Source organism: Plectropomus leopardus, chromosome 3, assembly GCF_026936395.1.
Source record: "Plectropomus leopardus strain MGB_pleo_1.0 chromosome 3, ASM2693639v1, whole genome shotgun sequence".
NCBI classification, from domain to species: Eukaryota; Metazoa; Chordata; class Actinopteri; order Perciformes; family Serranidae; genus Plectropomus; species Plectropomus leopardus.
The window spans coordinates 35,000,350-35,019,708 of record NC_142178.1 but is presented as its reverse complement, the minus strand read 5'-3'; the positions used below and the strand labels follow the sequence as shown (position 1 = coordinate 35,019,708).

The following is a 19,359-nucleotide window of genomic DNA, read 5'->3' as shown; positions in this document are numbered from 1 at the left end:
TTTATAAAAGCTTTGGAAAATTATCTCTGGGAAAAGAGAAAACAGCAAGGAAAAACTTTTATTACAGGCAGTTTTATTATGCACACACATTTAATCCAAAATTGTAGCAGATGCTGAACCAAAGGTGAGCAAATAGTCAAAAGGCAAAGAACTGCAGGGCTTCAGTTATCACTTATTTAATGCACCAAAGTAATCGTGACATTTTGAGTGACACAGCTCCTCATCAGTGTTGCTGGAGCCCTGCAGTGTGTGAACGATTTCTTTCCCCTTAGACTAAAAACTGTCATTATGACTATCATAATCACATGTTTAAAATTATATGACAAAATTATTAAACATTTCTTTAAGTACTATTTTAAGGTCATGTCTGTTTTTTTTTTTTTTTTTTACCTTTTTGTTACAAATTCTCAAGAAATGTATTACTTTTTTTTAGTAATTTCTTGCTAGGTTTTGGATAATTTCTTTCATTTCTCACTGCCTACTTCCTATATTTTTGAAAGAAATCAGGCCAATTTGCTAATGTTTCAAAGGGTTAACTCTGATTAATTAAATTTTCACAGAATGTTGAAGGCTTACCGCTGCTTGTTGAAAAATATTAGTGTCCAGTCCTTGTATTTTGACACAGTCAAAGTCATGGCTGTTTGTTTTGACTGACGATTGGTTAATCAGAGTAACTAAAGGTCATGGTTTTGCATCTTAAAACAGGCAGTGGGTGTCCATCAAGTCTACTCCTGTGGTGTCCATAACATGCTGGAGGTCCACCTACTCGTTCAAAGTAAGCTGGCCCAGATAATCAACTGAAGTCCCAAAATGTGAATGCAATGCAGAGATGATAAACAGAAGAATATCAGAGTTGCGCATGGAGGTAGGTTTGCTGTGACATTCTCTTTTACAAATTCTAGGTATCCACTGCCTGGCCATCATGCCTGAAAGTAAAGAAAAAAAATGTTTTAATGTATTGTGGGTTAAACAAGTGGGAAAACTTCAAAACTTAAAATGTAAAGCAGTTACTTCTGCGTCTGGTGGTTGTGTAACGTCTGCCTGAAGGTAAAAGTTTATAGTCATTATAAAGAATGTGTATTGGATCGTTTATTTGCATATTTTCGTACAGTTTTGTCAAAAGTGTTTTTGAAGGTGGTTGTGCTTTTATCCCAGTTACTTACAATGACAGTAACATGATCTCTGTACCTACAGCCTTAGTCTTAGAAGAAAGTGAATATTTTGGGCCAGCTTAGCACTGCACATGGGCATGTGCATGTGTGCATGTGTGCATGTGTGCCTAGATACTTGTGGGTGAACACCTGCTCAGTTGTACAGTCATCAATAATTACAGGGTTGTAGGGGTCAAAAATCAAATAAAGTAGAAGTCTGTTGTAATGGCAAGTGATACTTACTCTGAGGTCGTGTTCTGTCTGAATTTGACAACAGCATAGGCAACGTGCTCTTGTTCTTGATGCGGATGTGGCTGGACTGCGGAGTAGAGAGGATCTGCGTGGTACTGAGAGAAGTGGACTTTGCTATAGAGGATATCATTCTGCTCTGTTGGTTGAGCTGAGATGCCATCATACAGGTGATAAGGGGTTAGCTAATAAAGGAGACAACAGAAATCAATCACAGCAGTATAAAATAATTCAAACTAGAGAATAATGTCATGATTTTAGTGAGGCAGCAAGATCCTAACATTATTTATTAGTTGAAGCTCCTGTTCTGACTCGGATGAAAGAATCATTCTTTTCCCAAAAGAAGCAGGAAAAAGGATTGTGATGTCTTTTCTTTACCTGGTCCAAGTTATCCAAGGTTTCAGTTCTGGGAGATTGACTCGAAGTCCTCTTCTTTCTGGTTGACCAAATACGCAATTATATATAAATGATACTAGGTTAGTGTGTGAATATCATAGTTCAGAAACAGAGGATAGCGTTGCTCACCTAATCCATAAAAAGACAGCGAGGGATATTATAACCAGGAGAGTAGCACACACTCCTGCAGCTGCTGCTGGTGTCCATTTTCCAGTTTTACTTTGGACAGTCAGAGTCTCTTCAGGGGATGTGAAGTCTCTCTGGGTTTTGACAGCACAGGAGTAGTTTCCTGTATGCTGACTGCTGACTGCGTCTAGAATCAGGTGTTTGTTTCGGCTCTCTGTCAGGGTCAAAGGTCGACTGTTGAAGAACCAAATGTAATTTGTGTCATCAGTCAGAGGACAGCTGGTACTGCAGGTCAGTGTGACTCTCTGGTCCTCTGTCACCACTGCAGAGGGAGTGAACTTCACTCTGAGGCCTGAAAGATGGTCAGAGTGGTCAGAAAATGTAGAACAGACGTATCTATCTGCAGTCAGGTCATAGGTTGTCTGTCAGTGTTCTCCAAAACATCAAATAAGGCAAGAGGACTGTGTTTTCTGATCTGTCACCTCTATGTTAAGATCTGGTTAATGTTTAGGCAACTAAAACTATAGTACTAAGTTAAGGAAAGATCACCTTAATACTAAAGGTGTCAAGGTGGCACATACTCACACCCAGTCACCTATTCCAACCTTAAGAAGTAGAAAAAACAGTAGACTGAATGCTGCTTTTGTATTTTAGAAGAAAAAAAGTTGGTCAATTCAATTTGATTATTAAATGGATAGAATTTACTGACAGGCTGATTCATGCTTCATGTATTCCATGTAACATGTAGTGTGCTGACTGCTGGTAATAAATGGCATGAAAGTCTTTGATTCACAGATTAACAGATTTAATCTAAAGAATTACCTGAGACAACCAAAGTCACTCCAGGTTTCCATCTGTCATCTGTCTGCAGTTTGAATCTGTATTCTGCTGAGTCATTCTTGATCAGGTTATTGATTGTCAGGATGTGGAGATTCATAATTTTTTCATGATACCCCACTCTTCCTGCAGCCTTAATTGGCTCTTCAACTTCTTCCTTGCCACTTGTCTTTATTTTATACCATAATTTCGTCTTTGGCGGCCCATAGTTGAAATATGAGTATTCACTCGAAATGTTCACTGAAGAGCCTTCCAGTGCACAGATTCTCCTGCTGGCATAATTTACAGTCAAGCAGTTGTTGTCCTCAGCACCTGAAATAAAGATTAAAGAAAAGACAGTTTCACTCAAGTAACGTCTTAAGTCCAAATCTAAACTAAAATACATGATTCATCAAATACAAAATATACCAGTCTTTGTTATATCTCCCAGGGATAACAAAGATTGAAAGATGCTGAATCAACCCTACAACTGCAATCTAATAATGAAAATCAGATTAAATCAGCATATCAATTGTACCTTATTGTGTTCTGTTTATTTTGTTGATATTATTTGAAGTTTAAACAGTATTGAGTCATATTTCTCATTTGCATTTGTAGCATTCGCAATTATCCCATTTTATCAGTTATAATAGACCATAAGTTGGTTCCTACTCACAGACTTCAGCAGAGCGCAGATCCTCACAGCTTTTTACAGCACAGGAGAAGCTTTCAGCAGAGTTCTTGGGAACTAAAAACTGTGGTTTTTCATACTGTCTCACTAAAAGTCTGCTCTTATACCATATAAAGGCAGTCAGGGGACAGCTGGTGGTACAGGTCAGTTTGACATGGTCTGTTGCTGTTGCTGCAGGAGTCTTTTGAATACATACCTCTGTTGGGAGATGGAAAATACAAAATTTCATCAGTTGTTAAATTAGATATGCATAAGTATTTAATATATAAAATATGTTTTATAAATAAAAACTCAAAGTTAACCCTGAAAGAAAGAATTTGTAAAAGTGGTTATTATGCTTGTAACTAATTAAAAGGTATTAAAGAAAAAACAACACCATATGATCAAAATAAATCATCTATTGTGTAAAGGAACTCATAGGAATTAGTAATACCCTTTTCCCACCAAAATTAGTGTGTGTGTGCGGGTAAACCCACTAAATATGAGTGATTGGCTGTATTCCCAACCATCACACGGGTGTTGCACTCATCAAAGTCTGCAGAGTTATTTGACCTGGGTGTGAATGCCAATGGTATGCATTCCCATTGCATTAAAAAGCCAGAAGTTAGCAGGTGTTAGCCGACTTTTTGTACAGTGGGAAAGAAATAGAGCAGTGGGGTGGGATGTTTAGTAGATACGATTTTAGGTACTTCCTAAGAGATAAATCATTATGTCAAGCTTTTTGTTGATTGTTGTGTTTTGTATTGGTGTTAAAATGTATTTGGTCATACTGTGTGTATGAACATTTTGGATGCGTATTTATGTAATGTAGCTCTTGAAATATTGTCAATGGAAAATAATTGACACCCCAGGAAGAGTAGCTACTGTTTAATTCAGAAGCTAATTGGGTTCTTAATAAATAAACAAACAAACCTCTGGGATATGTGATGGAGCAGGGCTTATCCACTGATGTCTGTTCATAAGAACACACTGTCCCTTTAGCATAGGTCACACTAAAGCAGGTCGCTGTGACAGAATCTGGACAAAATGAAATCGTGTCAACTTATGGTGAATTTAATCAACAAGCCATTGTATGCTATATGTCCTGTAACACAAGGTTCCAGTGCATGAATGATAAGTTATTATAAAAAGTATAACATATCTATCCATATGTTTCATCATATTATAAAAAGATAATCGTTGTCACTCACCCACTGAGACTTCTGGAGCTCTGAGATGCTCGTGTCCTTTGACAGCACAGGAGTATGTGACTGCTTCCTCACTGCTGACCAGCTGTTGGTACCAGGGAGACCAGTCCTCATAGAGGAACTCTCTGTTCTTGTACCAGATGTAGACTACAGGGTTTTCAGTCAGAGCACAGCTGGTGCTGCACATCAGTGATACTGTCTGTCCCTCTGTGGTGGGAATCACCTTTACCTGCAGGTCTGAGATGGTGACGTGTAAAATAAGAATTAATATTCTGATGTCATTCTTTGAGTAATAGATTTTGGGCAACCACTGTACCTGCAACATGGAGCTGAATTTCACTGTGCCTGCAGTTTTCTGATGTGTCGCTGATTTCTTTGCAGCAGTAAACATTTACATCATTTTCTGTCAGATCTTTGATTGTTAGAGTGAAGTTACCCTCTGCAGACATGTTGTACGTTACACGGTTCTCATTAGCAGAGAACTCCTTTGGAATGAATTTAGATCCTTCCCAGCGCACTGTGTACCATTTCATGCTTGAAGTTGGACGTCTGGCAGGGCAGGGCAGATCCACTGATGAGTCTTTTAAGGCACAGATGTTTTTTTGTCGTCCATGAACCCCTTTAACAAAAACTTTCATCAGCAAACAAATGGACAGATTTATACTTTTTTACATCGTTCCTCTTCATTCTCCTCGGTCAAAAATAATAATCTGCTATTATAAAGGATCATACTGATATTAAGTCGAAATTTTGAAATAAAATTGTTGCCCCTGAAAAACTTTCATTAGCAAAATACTTATATTTATTCTTTTTCATAACATTCTTCCCTGTACTAATCATTCAAAGATGACAAAAAGATAATAATTAGGGTCATATTATATATTGTAATGCATACGAGTTCATAAAAAATTTTGATAGCTAGCATTCAATAATTTCTGTTATTTTAACAAACTAATCTGCAGTTTTCTGTAAATTTTCTCAAAATGAACACCAACTACACGACAAACATTTCATTGCATTCTTTTGTTTAAAAGTGCACAGTCAATTAGTATTATATGAAAGGCTAAAAAGTTATTCATACCTGAGATAAACAGGATAAAACCCATAAAAACACATACAGCGTCTGTCAACAACATGGCGGCTATAGTCTTCAGCCTCTAGTCGAAAGTTGATGTTATAAAATACCTTGTTACAAAAACTTGTAAAACATAAGATGATAAATGAACGGTCAACATCTATGGCAGTGTTCTTACAGAGACAAAATTAACTGTTGAGCAGTTTGAGGGTGGCTGGATGAAAAAATGCTTGCAGCATGACGCCATGAGGTCACTTCCTTCCTCAACATTTTTCTAAAAAATGAAGGAAGTACTGCAATGATCTGTTTGACCAATGTATCTGTGCTATAGATGATGCCGACTGCTGAGAATCACATTGCCACAAAAAATGTTTACATGAGGAGGCAATTTTTTCTTACATTTTCTTGTATTCTCATACTATCCTTTTTAAATTATGGTTTTATTTCTGTTACGACCACACAGATTATAAAACAGATCAATGCATTATTGCTTAACTTACACATTCTTGTGAAATTCTAAGACTCAGACTGAATGTATCTAAAATTGTTCGTTCATCTCGAGTTTCGATGCTTATTCACCTGCCACTGATGGGGCTTTGAGACTGTCCAATTAAGCAGTAAAAAGGCAAAAAAAAAATTTTTTATCCATGGCAGAGCAGGGCGATTGGGCTTTAGAGTAATATTACAATATTTTTTGGCTATGTCACTGCGAGATATACCTCGATTATTTTGAAATTTCCTCTGAACTACTGTAAACTACTAAAACACAAATGTATTAAAGGATCTACAGTTACAAGTAAAGTATCTACTGCAATAAAATAAAGTAACATAAACTACTGTTATAATTAAGTTTAATAAAATACTGATATAATGTTAAATAAAGTACAGTATAAAGTTAAATAAAGTATTGTTATAGTAAAATTAAATAAAGTATTGCTATACTAAATAAATCAAAGTGGAACCCATGGTGCTTTTATTTTGAAGGACCTGGCTTGTCTCCTGCGAAAGTGTTGTTTTTTGCTCCGGCTTTTTGTGTGTGCGCGTCTGTGAGTGCTGTAGTGGAGAAATAAAAAAATGCCAAACGAAACGCAGAAGATAGTCTCATTCCAGTTGCTAGAAAATGAAACAATTGATACTCCATGTTTGCAATAAAGTCATTTTATAAATCGCACATGAAACAAGCTGCGATGCATCTAGTATATCCGTATGTTCACCCAACCCTAGTTCTGTGTCTGATTTTTCATAACCAAACCACGTCGACACGACGGAAGTAGCCCCTCTTTTGGGTTTGAGCTCTTCGTTTTGAATAGACCGTTTGGTGTCAGTGTCTTGTGCTAAATCCCCACATTCAGTAATGCTTCCAGCTCCTCCATGATTGTTTGTTTTGGTGCTGTGTGTTGTGTAGACGCCCCCCTTGGCCACGCGGACAGAAGCAAAGCAATATCAGATGACATAAATGATATAGCATAACATGAAATTATAGCCTTTTTTATATTAAGATAATTGTTTTGGGCTTTTTTTGGTCTTTAATTGATAGGACAGACTAAGTGTTAAAGGGGGAGAGAGAGGGGATGACATGCAGCAAATGGCCAAGGCCGGAGTTGAACCTGTGGCTGCCCCAGTGAGGACAAAGCCTCTGTTCATGGGGTGCCCGCTGATTAGGGCTGCACTGAACAATTATTATTTTATTGTTTAATCTATTGATTATTTTTTGGATTAATTGATTTTTTTTTATCGAACTATCATTTTTTTATAACAACATATTTACTGAAAATAAGATTTCAAAACTTATTTATATTTCAATATTTTATTCAATCATCTTCAGTCATGACAGAGTATACACTTATTCCCCAACAAAAAATAGCCCTGATAATCTGTGTTTTACAGTCTGATATAAAGTCTCTCCAAAATAATTTAGCATACATTTAGCAATCCAACAGGAAAATAAATAAAACTATGTAAAATACAAGAAAATAGTTACGCTTTGTTATAGTAACAAACCTTAAATCTAGCAGTCCAACAAAACAATTACAGTAAAATTAGTGCAATTTGAATAACACTATAACTTTTCTCGAACAGAAATAACAAACTAGTGGTTCACAGTATTGAGTTCAACAGAAAGCTGCTGGAGGTTGACAGCTAAAATAAAAGATACATTCTCAACATTTTATTTGCCCTAAGCTTTACCCATGCCTGTCCCTGCTATGATATTGAAGACGTCTCAGTCATTAAAACTCAGGGGAGGATCCCTTGCAAAACACAATGTTTTGTTTAGTAAGAAGGCGCTGGCTTGATGGTGAAGTAGAGATCTTCTGTGTGGTCCTTAGAGAAGTGGAGGCTGCTGTAGTGATGGTCATCCTGAAATGAGATGTTTTCATATATGGGACCCAGGCTGTGCTGAGGAGACAAAAAAAAAAAGGCTTGATGTTATATTGCATCCAGAAGTTTACCTGATTCCCCTTGGCTAATTGATAAAGGTTTGGGGCCTTTTAGGGTGTATTTTGCGCATTTTTTATGCTTAAAACCTTTTTCACCCATTTAGCCATTTCCCATAGGTTATTTTAGAGGAAAACTTTTTGGCGCTTTAAACAGTGCAAATAAAGTATTATTTATTTGCAAGTTTTACTTAGTGTTTAAACAAATACATTTTAAAATCAGGGAGAAAGCCACTCACTGGTGAACATTATGACTGGTCAAAATGCACTTAATTAGAAAAGGCTGATATTAGCCTAACATTGTAAATATGTTGATTTAAGGTAGCTGTCAGAACTGGATTTCCGAAAAGAGGACATCATGTCTTGAACACACTCATGTGTGAGCAGTGCAGAACCTGTTGTTTTTTGGGAGTTTTTTTGGAGCCCATTTTGACAAGTCAGAGTAGCCACACTGCCTGCATGAGCAGCACTGGTTAGGTGCGTCTCAGCTGCCTCTTAGGCGTGCTGCATCTAGTGAAAAGAGTGGCATGCCATTTTTTTCCACGACGTGTGGTTGTCAGCAGAATTAGACTGTGAAAATGATCATTTTTTTGATCATTTTATTGACACTTTACCATCTTTTACTACAGTTTCGGTGTCTTTATCTGTCACAGACATGAGGAAATACAAATATATCTGTTTTACTCAACCTTTCCTGTTTCCATTTCAAAATAAAAGCCCTCTGACTACATTTATGTTGACAGAATCCTATCAGTTAATGACACAAGACATTTTATTGTGAAATATTTGCAGGACAATGTTGCTGTCAATGCAGGAGGTTTATGTCTTCATAAATGAATTAAATGTGTGACTATTTTTGTGGAATAAAGCACTTGTATTGGCAGGCAGCCCTACAGAAACATCGCAGCAACAACACTGCCAGTGTGAACACTGCAAGCGTGCAAGACACAGCATTTTGATGAGGTTGCAGTGACGCACTGCTGAAGTATACAGTGTGTTCCAGGCGTAAGTCCAAGATTGCTGGCATGACAAACATGTCTTAAGGTTTAAAAGCAAAATACCTGTATTTCTTTATTTGGCTTTATATCAATTCTATTTTTTTTTTTTTTAAAGTGTAGATTTAACAAATAAAAACTTGAGCAAAACCATGGAACAACTTAGCAGGAACATCATCAGGGGCAGGAGTTGAGCAGAGTTGAAAAGAAATTTGCAGGATTAGAAGATTATGATTTAGGTGAGACAGAAAAAAACGGTGAGAAGCTTAAGTTTAAGATGCTGTCTGGATTAGAGCTTTGATTCTCTGCCAGAACCCGATTGGGACCGACCCAACCCTGTGGGTTCAGGATTGTATTTTCTCACTATTCCCTGGGGCTTAAATCAGGTTGGGTTCTTGCCAAATTAACGTTTATTTATTACATTTATTCATTAAGCTGATGTGAACTGTCTCATGCTTAAAAGGCACTTTGAAGGAGTTTTAAAGGACTGAATTAAGAGGGAAAGAGAGAGAGATGGCGCAGGCGAGAGAGGGACGGAAAAAGTGAGAGAAAGAGAAAGGGGGGCAGCAAGGTGAATTAGTTGTCAGTTTCTGCCTCTCCCTCCCCAGTAGTGGAAGAAATGTAAATAACACACGGTGGTGATCAACATCTACGCGCTGCATCACCATTGCTGTTTGCACTAGACGCACTGAGGGGCGCTGCATGCTTTGCCGACCCTGTCATGCACAAGATTGCCGACTAACAGAGGGACGAGAAGAAGGAGAAATAATGGGAGGAAACACTCCAGCCCTTAGCTTGTAACACATGTAATGCATTGATATTAAAAAATACTTATTTTATGATTTATAAAATATAATATACTATTGGCCTATTTTTACTGTTAATGTAGGGTCGGTTTTTTTGGCCTGATCAGAGCTCTAGTCTGGATGCAGTGATCATTGCTTTTGAAGAGAAGCAGAATAGGAAATGGTGATTTTCAAATTTTGCTGAATTGTATACGTACTGTTTTTTTTTTTTTTTTTTTTTACCTGCTCCAAGTCGTAGATGTTCCAGTTCGAGGACACTGTGATTGAGGAGGACCCCTTTTTTCTGATTTATAAAATGAATGAATATGTAAGTGAAAAGGTTATGTCATGCCAGGGTTTTAATATCATTGTTAAAAAAACAAAGCACAGTGTTGCTCACCTAATACTCACAAAGAAAGCGAGGGATATTACAAAAAGGAGAGTAGCACACACTCCTGCAGCTGCTGCTGGTGTCCATTTTCCAGTTTTACTTTGGACAGTCAGAGTCTCTTCAGGGGATGTGAAGTCTCTCTGGGTTTTGACAGCACAGGAGTAGTTTCCTGCATGCAGACTGCTGACTGGGTCTAGAATCAGGTGTTTGTTTCGGTTCTCTGTCAGGGTCAAAGGTCGACTGTTGAAGAACCAAATGTAATTTGTGTCGTCAGTCAGAGGACAGCTGGTACTGCAGGTCAGTGTGACTCTCTGGTCCTCTGTCACCACTGCAGAGGGAGTGAACTTCACTCTGAGGCCTGAAAGACGGTCAGAGTGGTCAGAAAATGTAGAACAGACGTATCTATCTGCAGTCAGGTCATAGGTTGTCTGTCAGTGTTCTCCAAAACATCAAATAAGGCAAGAGGACTGTGTTTTCTGATCTGTCACCTCTATGTTAAGATCTGGTTAATGTTTAGGCAACTAAAACTATAGTACTAACTTAAGGAAAGATTACCTTAATACTAAAAGTGTCAAGGTGGCACATACTCACACCTATCCCAACCTTAAGAAGAAAAAGCAATAGACTGAAAGCAGCTCTTGTATTTTGGAAAATTGGTCAATTTAATTTGATTATCAAATTATTAAATTGACCTGATACATATTTCATGGAAAACATGAAGCATGAATTAGCCCTCCAGTGTGCTAACTGCATTATTAATTGGTGTGAAAGTCCTTTAATTCACCATTTAAATGTAACCAATTTAATCTAAAGAATTACCTGAGACAACCAAAGTCACTCCAGGTTTCCATCTGTCATCTGTCAGCAGTTTGAATCTGTATTCTGCTGAGTCATTCTTGATCAGGTTATTGATTCTCAGGATGTGATGATTCTTCATTTTGTCATGATACTCGACTCTTCCTGCAGCCTTAATTGGCTCCTCGACCTCTTCCTCCCCGCTTCTCTTTATTTTATACCATAATTTCGTCTTTGGCAGCCCATAGTTGAAATATGAGTATTCACTCGAAATGTTCACTGAAGAGCCTTCCAGTGCACAGATTCTCCTGCTGGCATAATTTACAGTCCAGCAGTTGTTGTCCTTAGCACCTGAAATAAAGACAGTTTCAACTTAATTAACATCCAAAGTTACTTAAAATAATATCTTAACTAAAATTTCAGTGTGGCAGAAGATTTCAGCTTTGTAGAGATAAATCTGAGAAATCAGGACCTGCCATTCTTAAACTTGTATAAATACTTTTCTTTCATCAGGACCTGTTACAAGTATTGGAGCTTAATTGATCTATATTAAATTACATTATTTAGTATGAATAAATTAGTTTGTGTTTTAAGCCATTACTTATAGTTACAGTGCACAATTCACAATCAAACATTTTTACTGTGTAATTACATTGTATGTATTTAACAGGGTTTCTCAACAAATACAAATGTCTGCTTTATGTGGTCAGCAGCAGAGATAAGTGCTTAAAGACACTCAACAAGATATCTGAAGCAGCACCTTAACTGCAGTCTAAAAACAAAAATTAGATTGAATCATTATAACAATCTGTGTTTACTATACTTCACTGAAACCGCATACTGTAATGTGTTTCTGTTATTTTGTTCGCAACCTGATTTTTAAACAGTATTGAAATCATCATATTTCTCGTTGCCATTTGCGATGTATCTAAATGTATCAGTTTTAACACACCATATGTTGGTTCGTACTCACAGACTTCAGCAGACCGCAGATCCTCGAGGCCTTTTGCAGCGCAGGCGAAGCTTTCAGCAGAGTTGTTGTGAACCTTATAGTGATGTATCTGAGAATGCTTAACTAAATATCTGCTCTTATACCATTTAATGTCAGTCAGGGGACAGCTGGTGTTACATGTCAGCATGACATGATTTGGTGTAACTGCAGCAGTCCTTTGGATACGAACCTCTGTTGGGAAAAGACAAACTGTGGGAACTTTTGGTAAAATTAAACCAGTAAAGAACATGAAGCAAAGATATGATCAACGTAAGCAAATAATCTCGCCTGAAATAGAACTTATAGAAAATATGATGCTAAAGGAATTAGATGTGTGGGAGTGTGTTTGTGTTATGTGGATTTTTAACCTCTGGGATATGTGATGGAGCAGGGCTCATTTGCTGATGTCTGCTCATAAGAACACACTCTCCCTTTAGGGTAGGTCACACTAAAGCAGGTGGAAGTGACAGAATCTGTACAGAAAGAAATGGTGTCAGTTTCTGCTGAATTTAGTCAGTTAGTCATTGTTTTTCATAAGTCCTAACATTTAGTACACGAATGATAAAATCTTTATTGAATGTATAACACATTTATATAGAGGTATGGGCAGAATAATGTACCACTAACTGAATTTGAATAACTTCTATTTAAAATTGAATTGCTTAATTTGAATATTTGTATTAAAAACTGAATTTGAATCATATAATTTGAATTTGTACCGGTTAATTTGAATATTTGCATTAAAATAACTGAATCTGAATAATATAACTTCAAATTGAATTTATTTGTTTGAAACTGAATTATTTGCTCTGAAACTGTATTTGACCTCACAAAGCTGTATCTGATCCTGAATTCAAAGGGGCTGGTAATATAAGATTCTCTTCTCCCTGCCCCTTTTTGATCATGAAACATGTTTCCATTAGCAGCATAAGGTGAAGGTGAAAATTCAACTCTCTACACTTTCATATTAATTTCTCAGTTTTTAATCTGCACTCAGTTTCTCTTTGCACAGGAAAAGCCTCTGATGTGTGGCACTACTGAAATGTAATTTAAGAAATGAAACTTAATATGAAAGTGTATAGAGAGTTCAATTTTCATTGAGGATCAAATACAGTTCTAGAGCAAATCATCTCAGTTTTAAAGTAATAAATTTAAAACCAAGTCATGTTATTCACACTGTTAAGTAAAAGTTAAGCAATAAAAATTCAGATAAATTATTTAACTTCAGTTTCTAGTGGCTCAGTGTTCTTCCCATATAGATGTTACATCATGTAGATAGATAATCATTGTCACTCACCCACTGAGACTTCTGGAGCTCTTCGATGCTCGTGTCCTTTGACAGCACAGGAGTATGTGACTGCTTCCTCACTGCTGACCAGCTGTTGGTACCAGGGAGACCAGTCCTCATAGAGGAACTCTCTGTTCTTGTACCAGATGTAGACTACAGGGTTTTCAGTCAGAGCACAGCTGGTGCTGCACATCAGTGATACTGTCTCTCCCTCTGTGGTGGGAATCACCTTTACCTGCAGGTCTGAGATGGTGATGTGTAAAATAAGAATTAATATTCTGATGTCATTCTTTGAGTAATTGATTTTGGGAAACCACTGTACCTGCAACACTGAGCTGAATTTCACTGTGCCTGCAGTTTTCTGATGTGTCGTTGATTTCTTTGCAGCAGTAAACATTTACATCACTTTCTGTCAGATCTTTGATTGTTAGAGTGAAGTTACCCTCTGCAGACATGTTGTACGTTATATGGTTTCCATCTGCAGAGATCTCCTTCAGATCTAATTTAGATCCTTCCCCGTCTTTAATGTACCATTTCATGCTTGAAGTGGGATATTCAGTTTGGCAGGGCAGATCCACTGATGAACCTCTTACGGCACAGATGTTTTTTTGTTGCCCGTGAACCCCTTTAACAAAAGCTTTCATCAGCAAGAACATTGACAGATTTATACTTTATATAATGTTCTTATCTCAATCTGTCTGATAATAGTAATAATATCTTAAAGGATCATACATATACATAGTAATCCATCTCAAGAGTTCATAACAGCATGATAAGTGAAAATCTTTATAGCTAGCTTTCAAAAAGCTCTACTTAAAAAACAACAAAAAAACTTTTTCTGTTTCTGTAATTTATGTGAAAAATAGAACAACTAGAAACTACACGCACTCCATTTCTATTCTGACAGTTCACAATTTATTAGAATCATATCATAATATATAATAATAAACAACCATTCATACCTGAGATGTACAGGAGAAAAGCCATAAAAACACACCCAGCTTCTGCCAACAACATGGCTGTTGTAGTTTTCGCTCTCCAAAAAGAAAATAACGAAATGGTCAAAATCAATGAAAGTCTCTTTGGACAGACAAAATGAACTATTGGTCAATGTGGGGTGGCTTGCTGCCAAATAAATGCCACTCTGACGCCAAAAAGTGCTTCCTTCCTCTGTATTATTTTCAGTAAAATTAAGAGACTTCTGTAGAAAATCTGCTGACATCAGTTTGTCATTGAAAACTTAGATTTTAACTGAAGGGCATCTCACTTTTTCTCACTTTGTTTTTTATTACATTTATCTTTGTGATCATTATCATTTTCTTTGTTTTTATTCCATTTTTTAAAGTTTTAAAGCTATGTTAAACTGCTAAGTTGCCAGAGTGGCAGTGAAGAGATGTGAAGTTGTCTGCGTTTGGATTGTATCAGAAAAATGAAAACTTTGATACAAATGTATTGTCAGTGATTTTTTTAGTACATGTCTGGTAATGAAGAATAGAACATGTTTCTGGGAACAAAATCAGTTTTACAAAAGCTCTTTTATAGTTACAGCTTCAGATAAAACACAGAGTAATTCAAAATTAAGCACATCAGAAAAAAACAAAATAAAGTGCTTCAATGAGCCTCCTTTACAAAACAGCACCACAATTGTTGCACTGCCATGGCAATGCCGTTGCTCAATCTATTGAATACATAATATCCGATTATCTTTGCAGTAGATCAGGTGTGGTCAGTCTGTTCAGTCAGCCCTTGAGAAGCTGTTTAACCTGCCATAGAATTTGCTCTAAAAAACTGTGGCAGTGACGGGATCAGTGAGGAGCATAGTTTTTGCCTTTTCTCCTTTACATCGTGAAATCTCTCCATAAAACTTTATTGAGGTGCTTATGTGTAATATACTGCATTGTGCTCAGTTTCAGCTGCTGCTCTACTTGGATATGACACATGGGAAGATGTACAGTTTAAGATTTTTTTTAACATACAACATAAAGAGCTTGACTTTGTTGACAAATGCAAAGATCCACCAAAATTTTCAGCTTCGTCTATGAAAGTTAAGTCCTCACACTAAACTTGTTTTAAGCTGGTGTCATCACATCATCAAATTTTGTGTCATATGTCATTTTTTAGAAAACTGAAAGTCACCGTGGCAACGTTTTACCGTTTACCTTTATCTTTCTGGCACATGCAGTGTTCTGTGGCATCTAATGGGAGGTGTTACTGTTTCTTCAGAAACTCATGTTTTTCAGCCCTTACGGGCAGTTAGGGCCATATCCACAAAAGGATTGCGCTGCAATTACATTTTACAAAAACTTTACATCAAGTAAACATAAATCAAGATTTATAGTTAATTTACTTCCCTGCTTTAAGGCAATCAGTTTCCAAGATTATTTTAAGTAAGATCAACTTGTCAGATTTTACAGCATACATCGCAAGGAATGGGACCCACATAACTAATGGCACAATGCACTATTGTCAATAGATGGATATTTTGTGTCACTTGAGGAATCAGTCCATCTGAAGGGAAGCATGATAGATGAGGGTAATGATGTGTAATGCTTTGAGAACAGGCCAAAAATCCAGTCTACTGCACTCACTTTAATTGTACTCACTCACTCATGTTGTGCAAGAGCTTTATTGAAATTTCCGAGTGTTACCTGCTCTGTGTTGCCCACTGCATCAGTATTAGGCGATTGGCCTGGAGTCCTTTTCTTTTTGGTTAGTGAATGGATGGATATAATGAACAAGCGATTTCAGAATAACAACTGAATCTAATTTATGTGCAGCACAGTACAGTGTTGCTCTCCTAAACCAAAAGAAGACAACAACAAGTAGGATAATCAGGAGGAGAACAGTGACGCTTGCGTCTACTGCTGCTGACTTCTGTTTTCCTTTAATCATTTTGACTGTGAGAGTTTTTTCATCAGATTTAATGCCACCTTTGATGGCACAGGAGTAGTTTCCTGCATGCCGACTGCTAACTTGAGGGATTATCATTGTTATGTTGTGCTTTCCTGGCGCGGCCAAAGGTTGACTGTTCAAGTGCCAGATGTAGGTTGTGTTGAGAGGCAGAGGACAGCTTGTAATGCAGCGCAGAGTGACTGTCTGACCCTCTGTCACGTCTGCAGGATGCTCTCTCACTCTCAGGCCCGAAAGATAATTTAACATAAAAACATAAACAACATGTCCTTGACAGCTTGCCTACACATCAAATAGCTAATTTGTCAGTCCCCTAAAAAGAAACTGATCCATGACTTTCAAAAGTGACTCATCTGAACTATTTCTGTTCTGCCTGTTTTGAAGGGTAAATTAATGAAGTTTAAAGGGCAGTTAAATTCAGCCTTAAAACAGCCTTAAACCTCTGGAAACATGGCTTAAAAAAGAATGCACATATTATGTTAAAGTTGAGTTTCTCGTTAAGTATCTACAAAAATCTGAGTAAAAACACATGTTCAAAACTATTATGAAACCTAGTTCAAAACAACTGATTTTGAGGAGAACGGCATTTCTCCAGACTGTGTGGGCCTGGCAGATCACGTTTTGATTGACACCTCTTTGGATCTCACCTTTGTCAACTGTCTCGCATCTCCACGACGGCCACGTGACAAAGATGAGTCGGCGTGGTACAGCCCTATCTGTTTGAGCCCTCTGACACTGGCGAATTTGTAAATTATACTCTACACTAAAATGAGAGTTGTTCGTAGCTATGGAGGGTTTTATTTCTCCATGAATTAACAGGTTAACTAACAGGTTAGTTAACAGGTTAACTAACAGGTTAGTTAACAGGTTAACTAACAGGTTAGTTAACAGGTTAACTAACAGGTTAGTTAACAGGTTAACTAACAGGTTAGTTAACAGGTTAACTAACAGGTTAGTTAACAGGTTAACTAACAGGTTAGTTAACAGGTTAACTAACAGGTTAGTTAACAGGTTAACTAACAGGTTAGTTAACAGGTTAACTAACAGGTTAGTTAACAGGTTAACTAACAGGTTAGTTAACAGGTTAACTAACAGGTTAGTTAACAGGTTAATTAACGGTTAAGTTCATCACACATTCACTGCGTTTGGCACTCTGCTGCATCTTCTTCCCAGATACAGTGCCCAGACTGCGTTGCTCTGGATAACTAAATGGTTCCTTCTAACAGGGCTCCTAATTTCCAAACAGTTTGTGCCAGAGTGCACTCCATCACTTAGAGTGAGTGTTTCCAAACGCACCCTCTGAACTTTCAGAATCAGACGATTCTCAGAATAATACATTTCACTTCATCACTGACATCAGCCTTTAAACTTTTGATTGGCTTTATCCATGTTACATGATATGGATCGGGGATAACCATGACCAAATCAACCAAGCTTCAGGAAACTGAAAAAAATCAAATGACAGTATTTCATATTTGGATTGATGCAGATGTCTGATAATTCCTGATAATTTTTATTATGTGTCTAAGACCCTAAATTTCATTTTAAGAAAGTTTTTGGTCACCAGAGGCTTTAAAATGCAGGAAACATGCTCCTGAAAAGTCCCCTAGTTCTGCTAGCTATACTACTTACTTGTACTATAGCTTTGGGTTTCACAAAAAGTCAGCTCTTAATGTGCACATTCCACTAAGGAAAAACACAAAATGAAAAGCTGTGATCAGTCAGTCAGTGTTGTTTTTAGACAAACCAATGATGCTGGTGCCATCTGCATCTGGATGAACTGATAATCAAGGTCAAGGAACTGAAGATCAAGGTCATGGTGATCTCACAAAACATGTTTTTGGCCATAACTCACAAATTCACACAAAATTTCACACAAATGTCTAATAGGATAAAGTAATCAAGTGATGATATGTTATATCCAAAAGGTCAATTTCACTGCAACGTCATAACAGTCTGAAAAAACACTTTATTTTCCATAACTCAATGCCATTTCTCAGAAACAGAAGGGAAAATATTTGGTCAGATGCTGCAATGATGTGCATGATTCATTACATTTTTTTCAGACATGTATGTGAACTGAAAGTCCAACTTGACTGTTTTTAGAGGCATAAACACTGCTCCTGTTCTTTCTCACTGACTCTGCTGACTGATTTGAGAAGCTCTCAGTCAATACGGACATCTAGTGGCCACAAGTAGTAAGCATAATTTAATGCTGACAGAAACAGAAAAACATATTCTCTGTTTTTTTATATCCAAAAATCTTGACATTTTTTTGGGGGGCGTATATTTCCTATATTGTATCAATTAGGTTAATGAAAAGATGATACACATGAATTTTTTCTAGGCTACTGCCCTAAACCGGACATTTCAAGTGTTTATTTCATCCAGCCCTACAGTATGGAGCTGCACACATTATTCAGATTTTGATATTTCTCATTTTCTCTTGTGTATCTAGATTTATGACACCATTGTACTATTTTATGAGTTAGAACAGACGCAGTACATTAAAAGGTTCATACTCAATTCAGCAATTCAGCAGCAGACAGCACATCCTCGAGGCCCTCTACAGCGCAGGAAAAGCTTTTTGCAGACCGGGTCTTTGAAACCTGTTGCCTTTTAGAGTGTGTTTCACTCTTCTGGTCCAACCTATAAGCAGGTTTAGAGTCGGTCACAGGACAGCTGGTGGTACACGTCGGTGATGCAGAATTCCTTTGTACTTGTACTTCCGTTAGAAACATGACCTAATTTTAATTTGAGAATGTGATTTGTACAAACGATGTGTAGAATTTGTACTGAAATAAGTGAAAAATGAGACAACAGAAGAAAAAGATATGACAGTTTAACAGAAAAATAAATGACAAATTCTGACGTAGATTTCTTTTGTGAAAAATGAACAAATGTCTGAGGTGAGAGTATTGTAAATGTTTTTTGAAACTTGACCTCTGGGATATGTGATGGAGCACGCTGTCTGCTTATTAAAGCACATCCTCCCTTTAGTGTGGGTCACACTGAAGCATGTCGATGTGACAGAATCTGGGCAAAAAGAAATGAAATTTGGTATTTTTATTGGCAATT

The 19,359-nt window shown here is 37.1% G+C and overlaps 4 protein-coding genes across 7 annotated transcripts in view; 1 reads left to right on the top strand and 3 right to left on the bottom strand.

The window, feature by feature from the left end:
• LOC148190046 (uncharacterized) overlaps positions 1-19,359 on the top strand; it is a 36,891-nt gene that overhangs the window by 2,138 nt on the left and 15,394 nt on the right. For 2 of the 3 annotated variants that reach the window (XR_015775859.1, XM_088074408.1), the window contains exon 2: positions 706-775. Coding sequence is in view for 1 of the 3 variants with exons in the window: in XM_088074408.1 (XP_087930534.1) it covers positions 706-775 (70 nt within the window). In the remaining 2 variants the exon portion in view is untranslated. Of the gene's footprint in view, positions 1-705; positions 866-19,359 lie in introns of all 3 variants that reach the window. The other variant, XR_015775857.1, reaches the window with a different exon arrangement.
• LOC121963138 (uncharacterized) lies at positions 57-5,867 on the bottom strand. The gene is made up of 10 exons (XM_088074374.1): positions 5,698-5,867; positions 4,933-5,235; positions 4,620-4,853; positions 4,342-4,446; positions 3,415-3,627; positions 2,745-3,071; positions 1,926-2,274; positions 1,779-1,836; positions 1,395-1,585; positions 57-926 (listed from the first exon to the last, which is right to left on the bottom strand). The coding sequence occupies exons 1-10, from the start codon at positions 5,750-5,752 to the stop codon at positions 899-901; spliced, it is 1,863 nt and encodes a 620-aa protein (XP_087930500.1). The 5' UTR covers positions 5,753-5,867; the 3' UTR covers positions 57-898.
• On the bottom strand, positions 7,480-12,459 carry LOC121942409 (uncharacterized). 2 transcript variants are annotated; one of them, XM_042485606.2, is made up of 5 exons: positions 12,066-12,459; positions 11,117-11,443; positions 10,307-10,655; positions 10,150-10,210; positions 7,480-8,088 (listed from the first exon to the last, which is right to left on the bottom strand). In XM_042485606.2, exons 1-5 carry the CDS (start codon positions 12,331-12,333, stop codon positions 7,963-7,965), a joined length of 1,131 nt encoding a protein of 376 aa, XP_042341540.2. In that variant the 5' UTR covers positions 12,334-12,459; the 3' UTR covers positions 7,480-7,962. The 2 variants fall into 2 exon arrangements, with proteins under 2 accessions (XP_042341540.2, XP_042341542.2); XM_042485608.2 differs by having other exon boundaries at positions 10,318-10,655.
• Positions 12,420-14,453, bottom strand: LOC148190047 (uncharacterized). The gene is made up of 4 exons (XM_088074421.1): positions 14,334-14,453; positions 13,694-13,996; positions 13,381-13,614; positions 12,420-12,556 (listed from the first exon to the last, which is right to left on the bottom strand). The coding sequence occupies exons 1-4, from the start codon at positions 14,386-14,388 to the stop codon at positions 12,447-12,449; spliced, it is 702 nt and encodes a 233-aa protein (XP_087930547.1). The 5' UTR covers positions 14,389-14,453; the 3' UTR covers positions 12,420-12,446.

Coding starts and splice junctions, on each gene's coding strand:
- LOC121942409 (XM_042485606.2), bottom strand. CDS start 12,333: ATGTTCTTTACTGGTTTAATTTTACCAAAAGTTCCCACAGTTTGTCTT. Junction 10,656..11,116: donor AGTGACTTTGGTTGTCTCAG/GTAATTCTTTAG, acceptor ACCGTCTTTCAG/GCCTCAGAGTGAAGTTCACT. Junction 8,089..10,149: donor ACATCTACGACTTGGAGCAG/GTAAAAAAAAAA, acceptor TTGTCTCCTCAG/CACAGCCTGGGTCCCATATA.
- LOC121963138 (XM_088074374.1), bottom strand. CDS start 5,752: ATGTTGTTGACAGACGCTGTATGTGTTTTTATGGGTTTTATCCTGTTT. Junction 4,447..4,619: donor AGCTCCAGAAGTCTCAGTGG/GTGAGTGACAAC, acceptor CATTTTGTCCAG/ATTCTGTCACAGCGACCTGC. Junction 927..1,394: donor AGACAGAACACGACCTCAGA/GTAAGTATCACT, acceptor CTTTACTTTCAG/GCATGATGGCCAGGCAGTGG.
- LOC148190047 (XM_088074421.1), bottom strand. CDS start 14,388: ATGTTGTTGGCAGAAGCTGGGTGTGTTTTTATGGCTTTTCTCCTGTAC. Junction 13,997..14,333: donor TTTTCTCCTGTACATCTCAG/GTATGAATGGTT, acceptor CTTTTGTTAAAG/GGGTTCACGGGCAACAAAAA. Junction 12,557..13,380: donor AGCTCCAGAAGTCTCAGTGG/GTGAGTGACAAT, acceptor CTTTCTGTACAG/ATTCTGTCACTTCCACCTGC.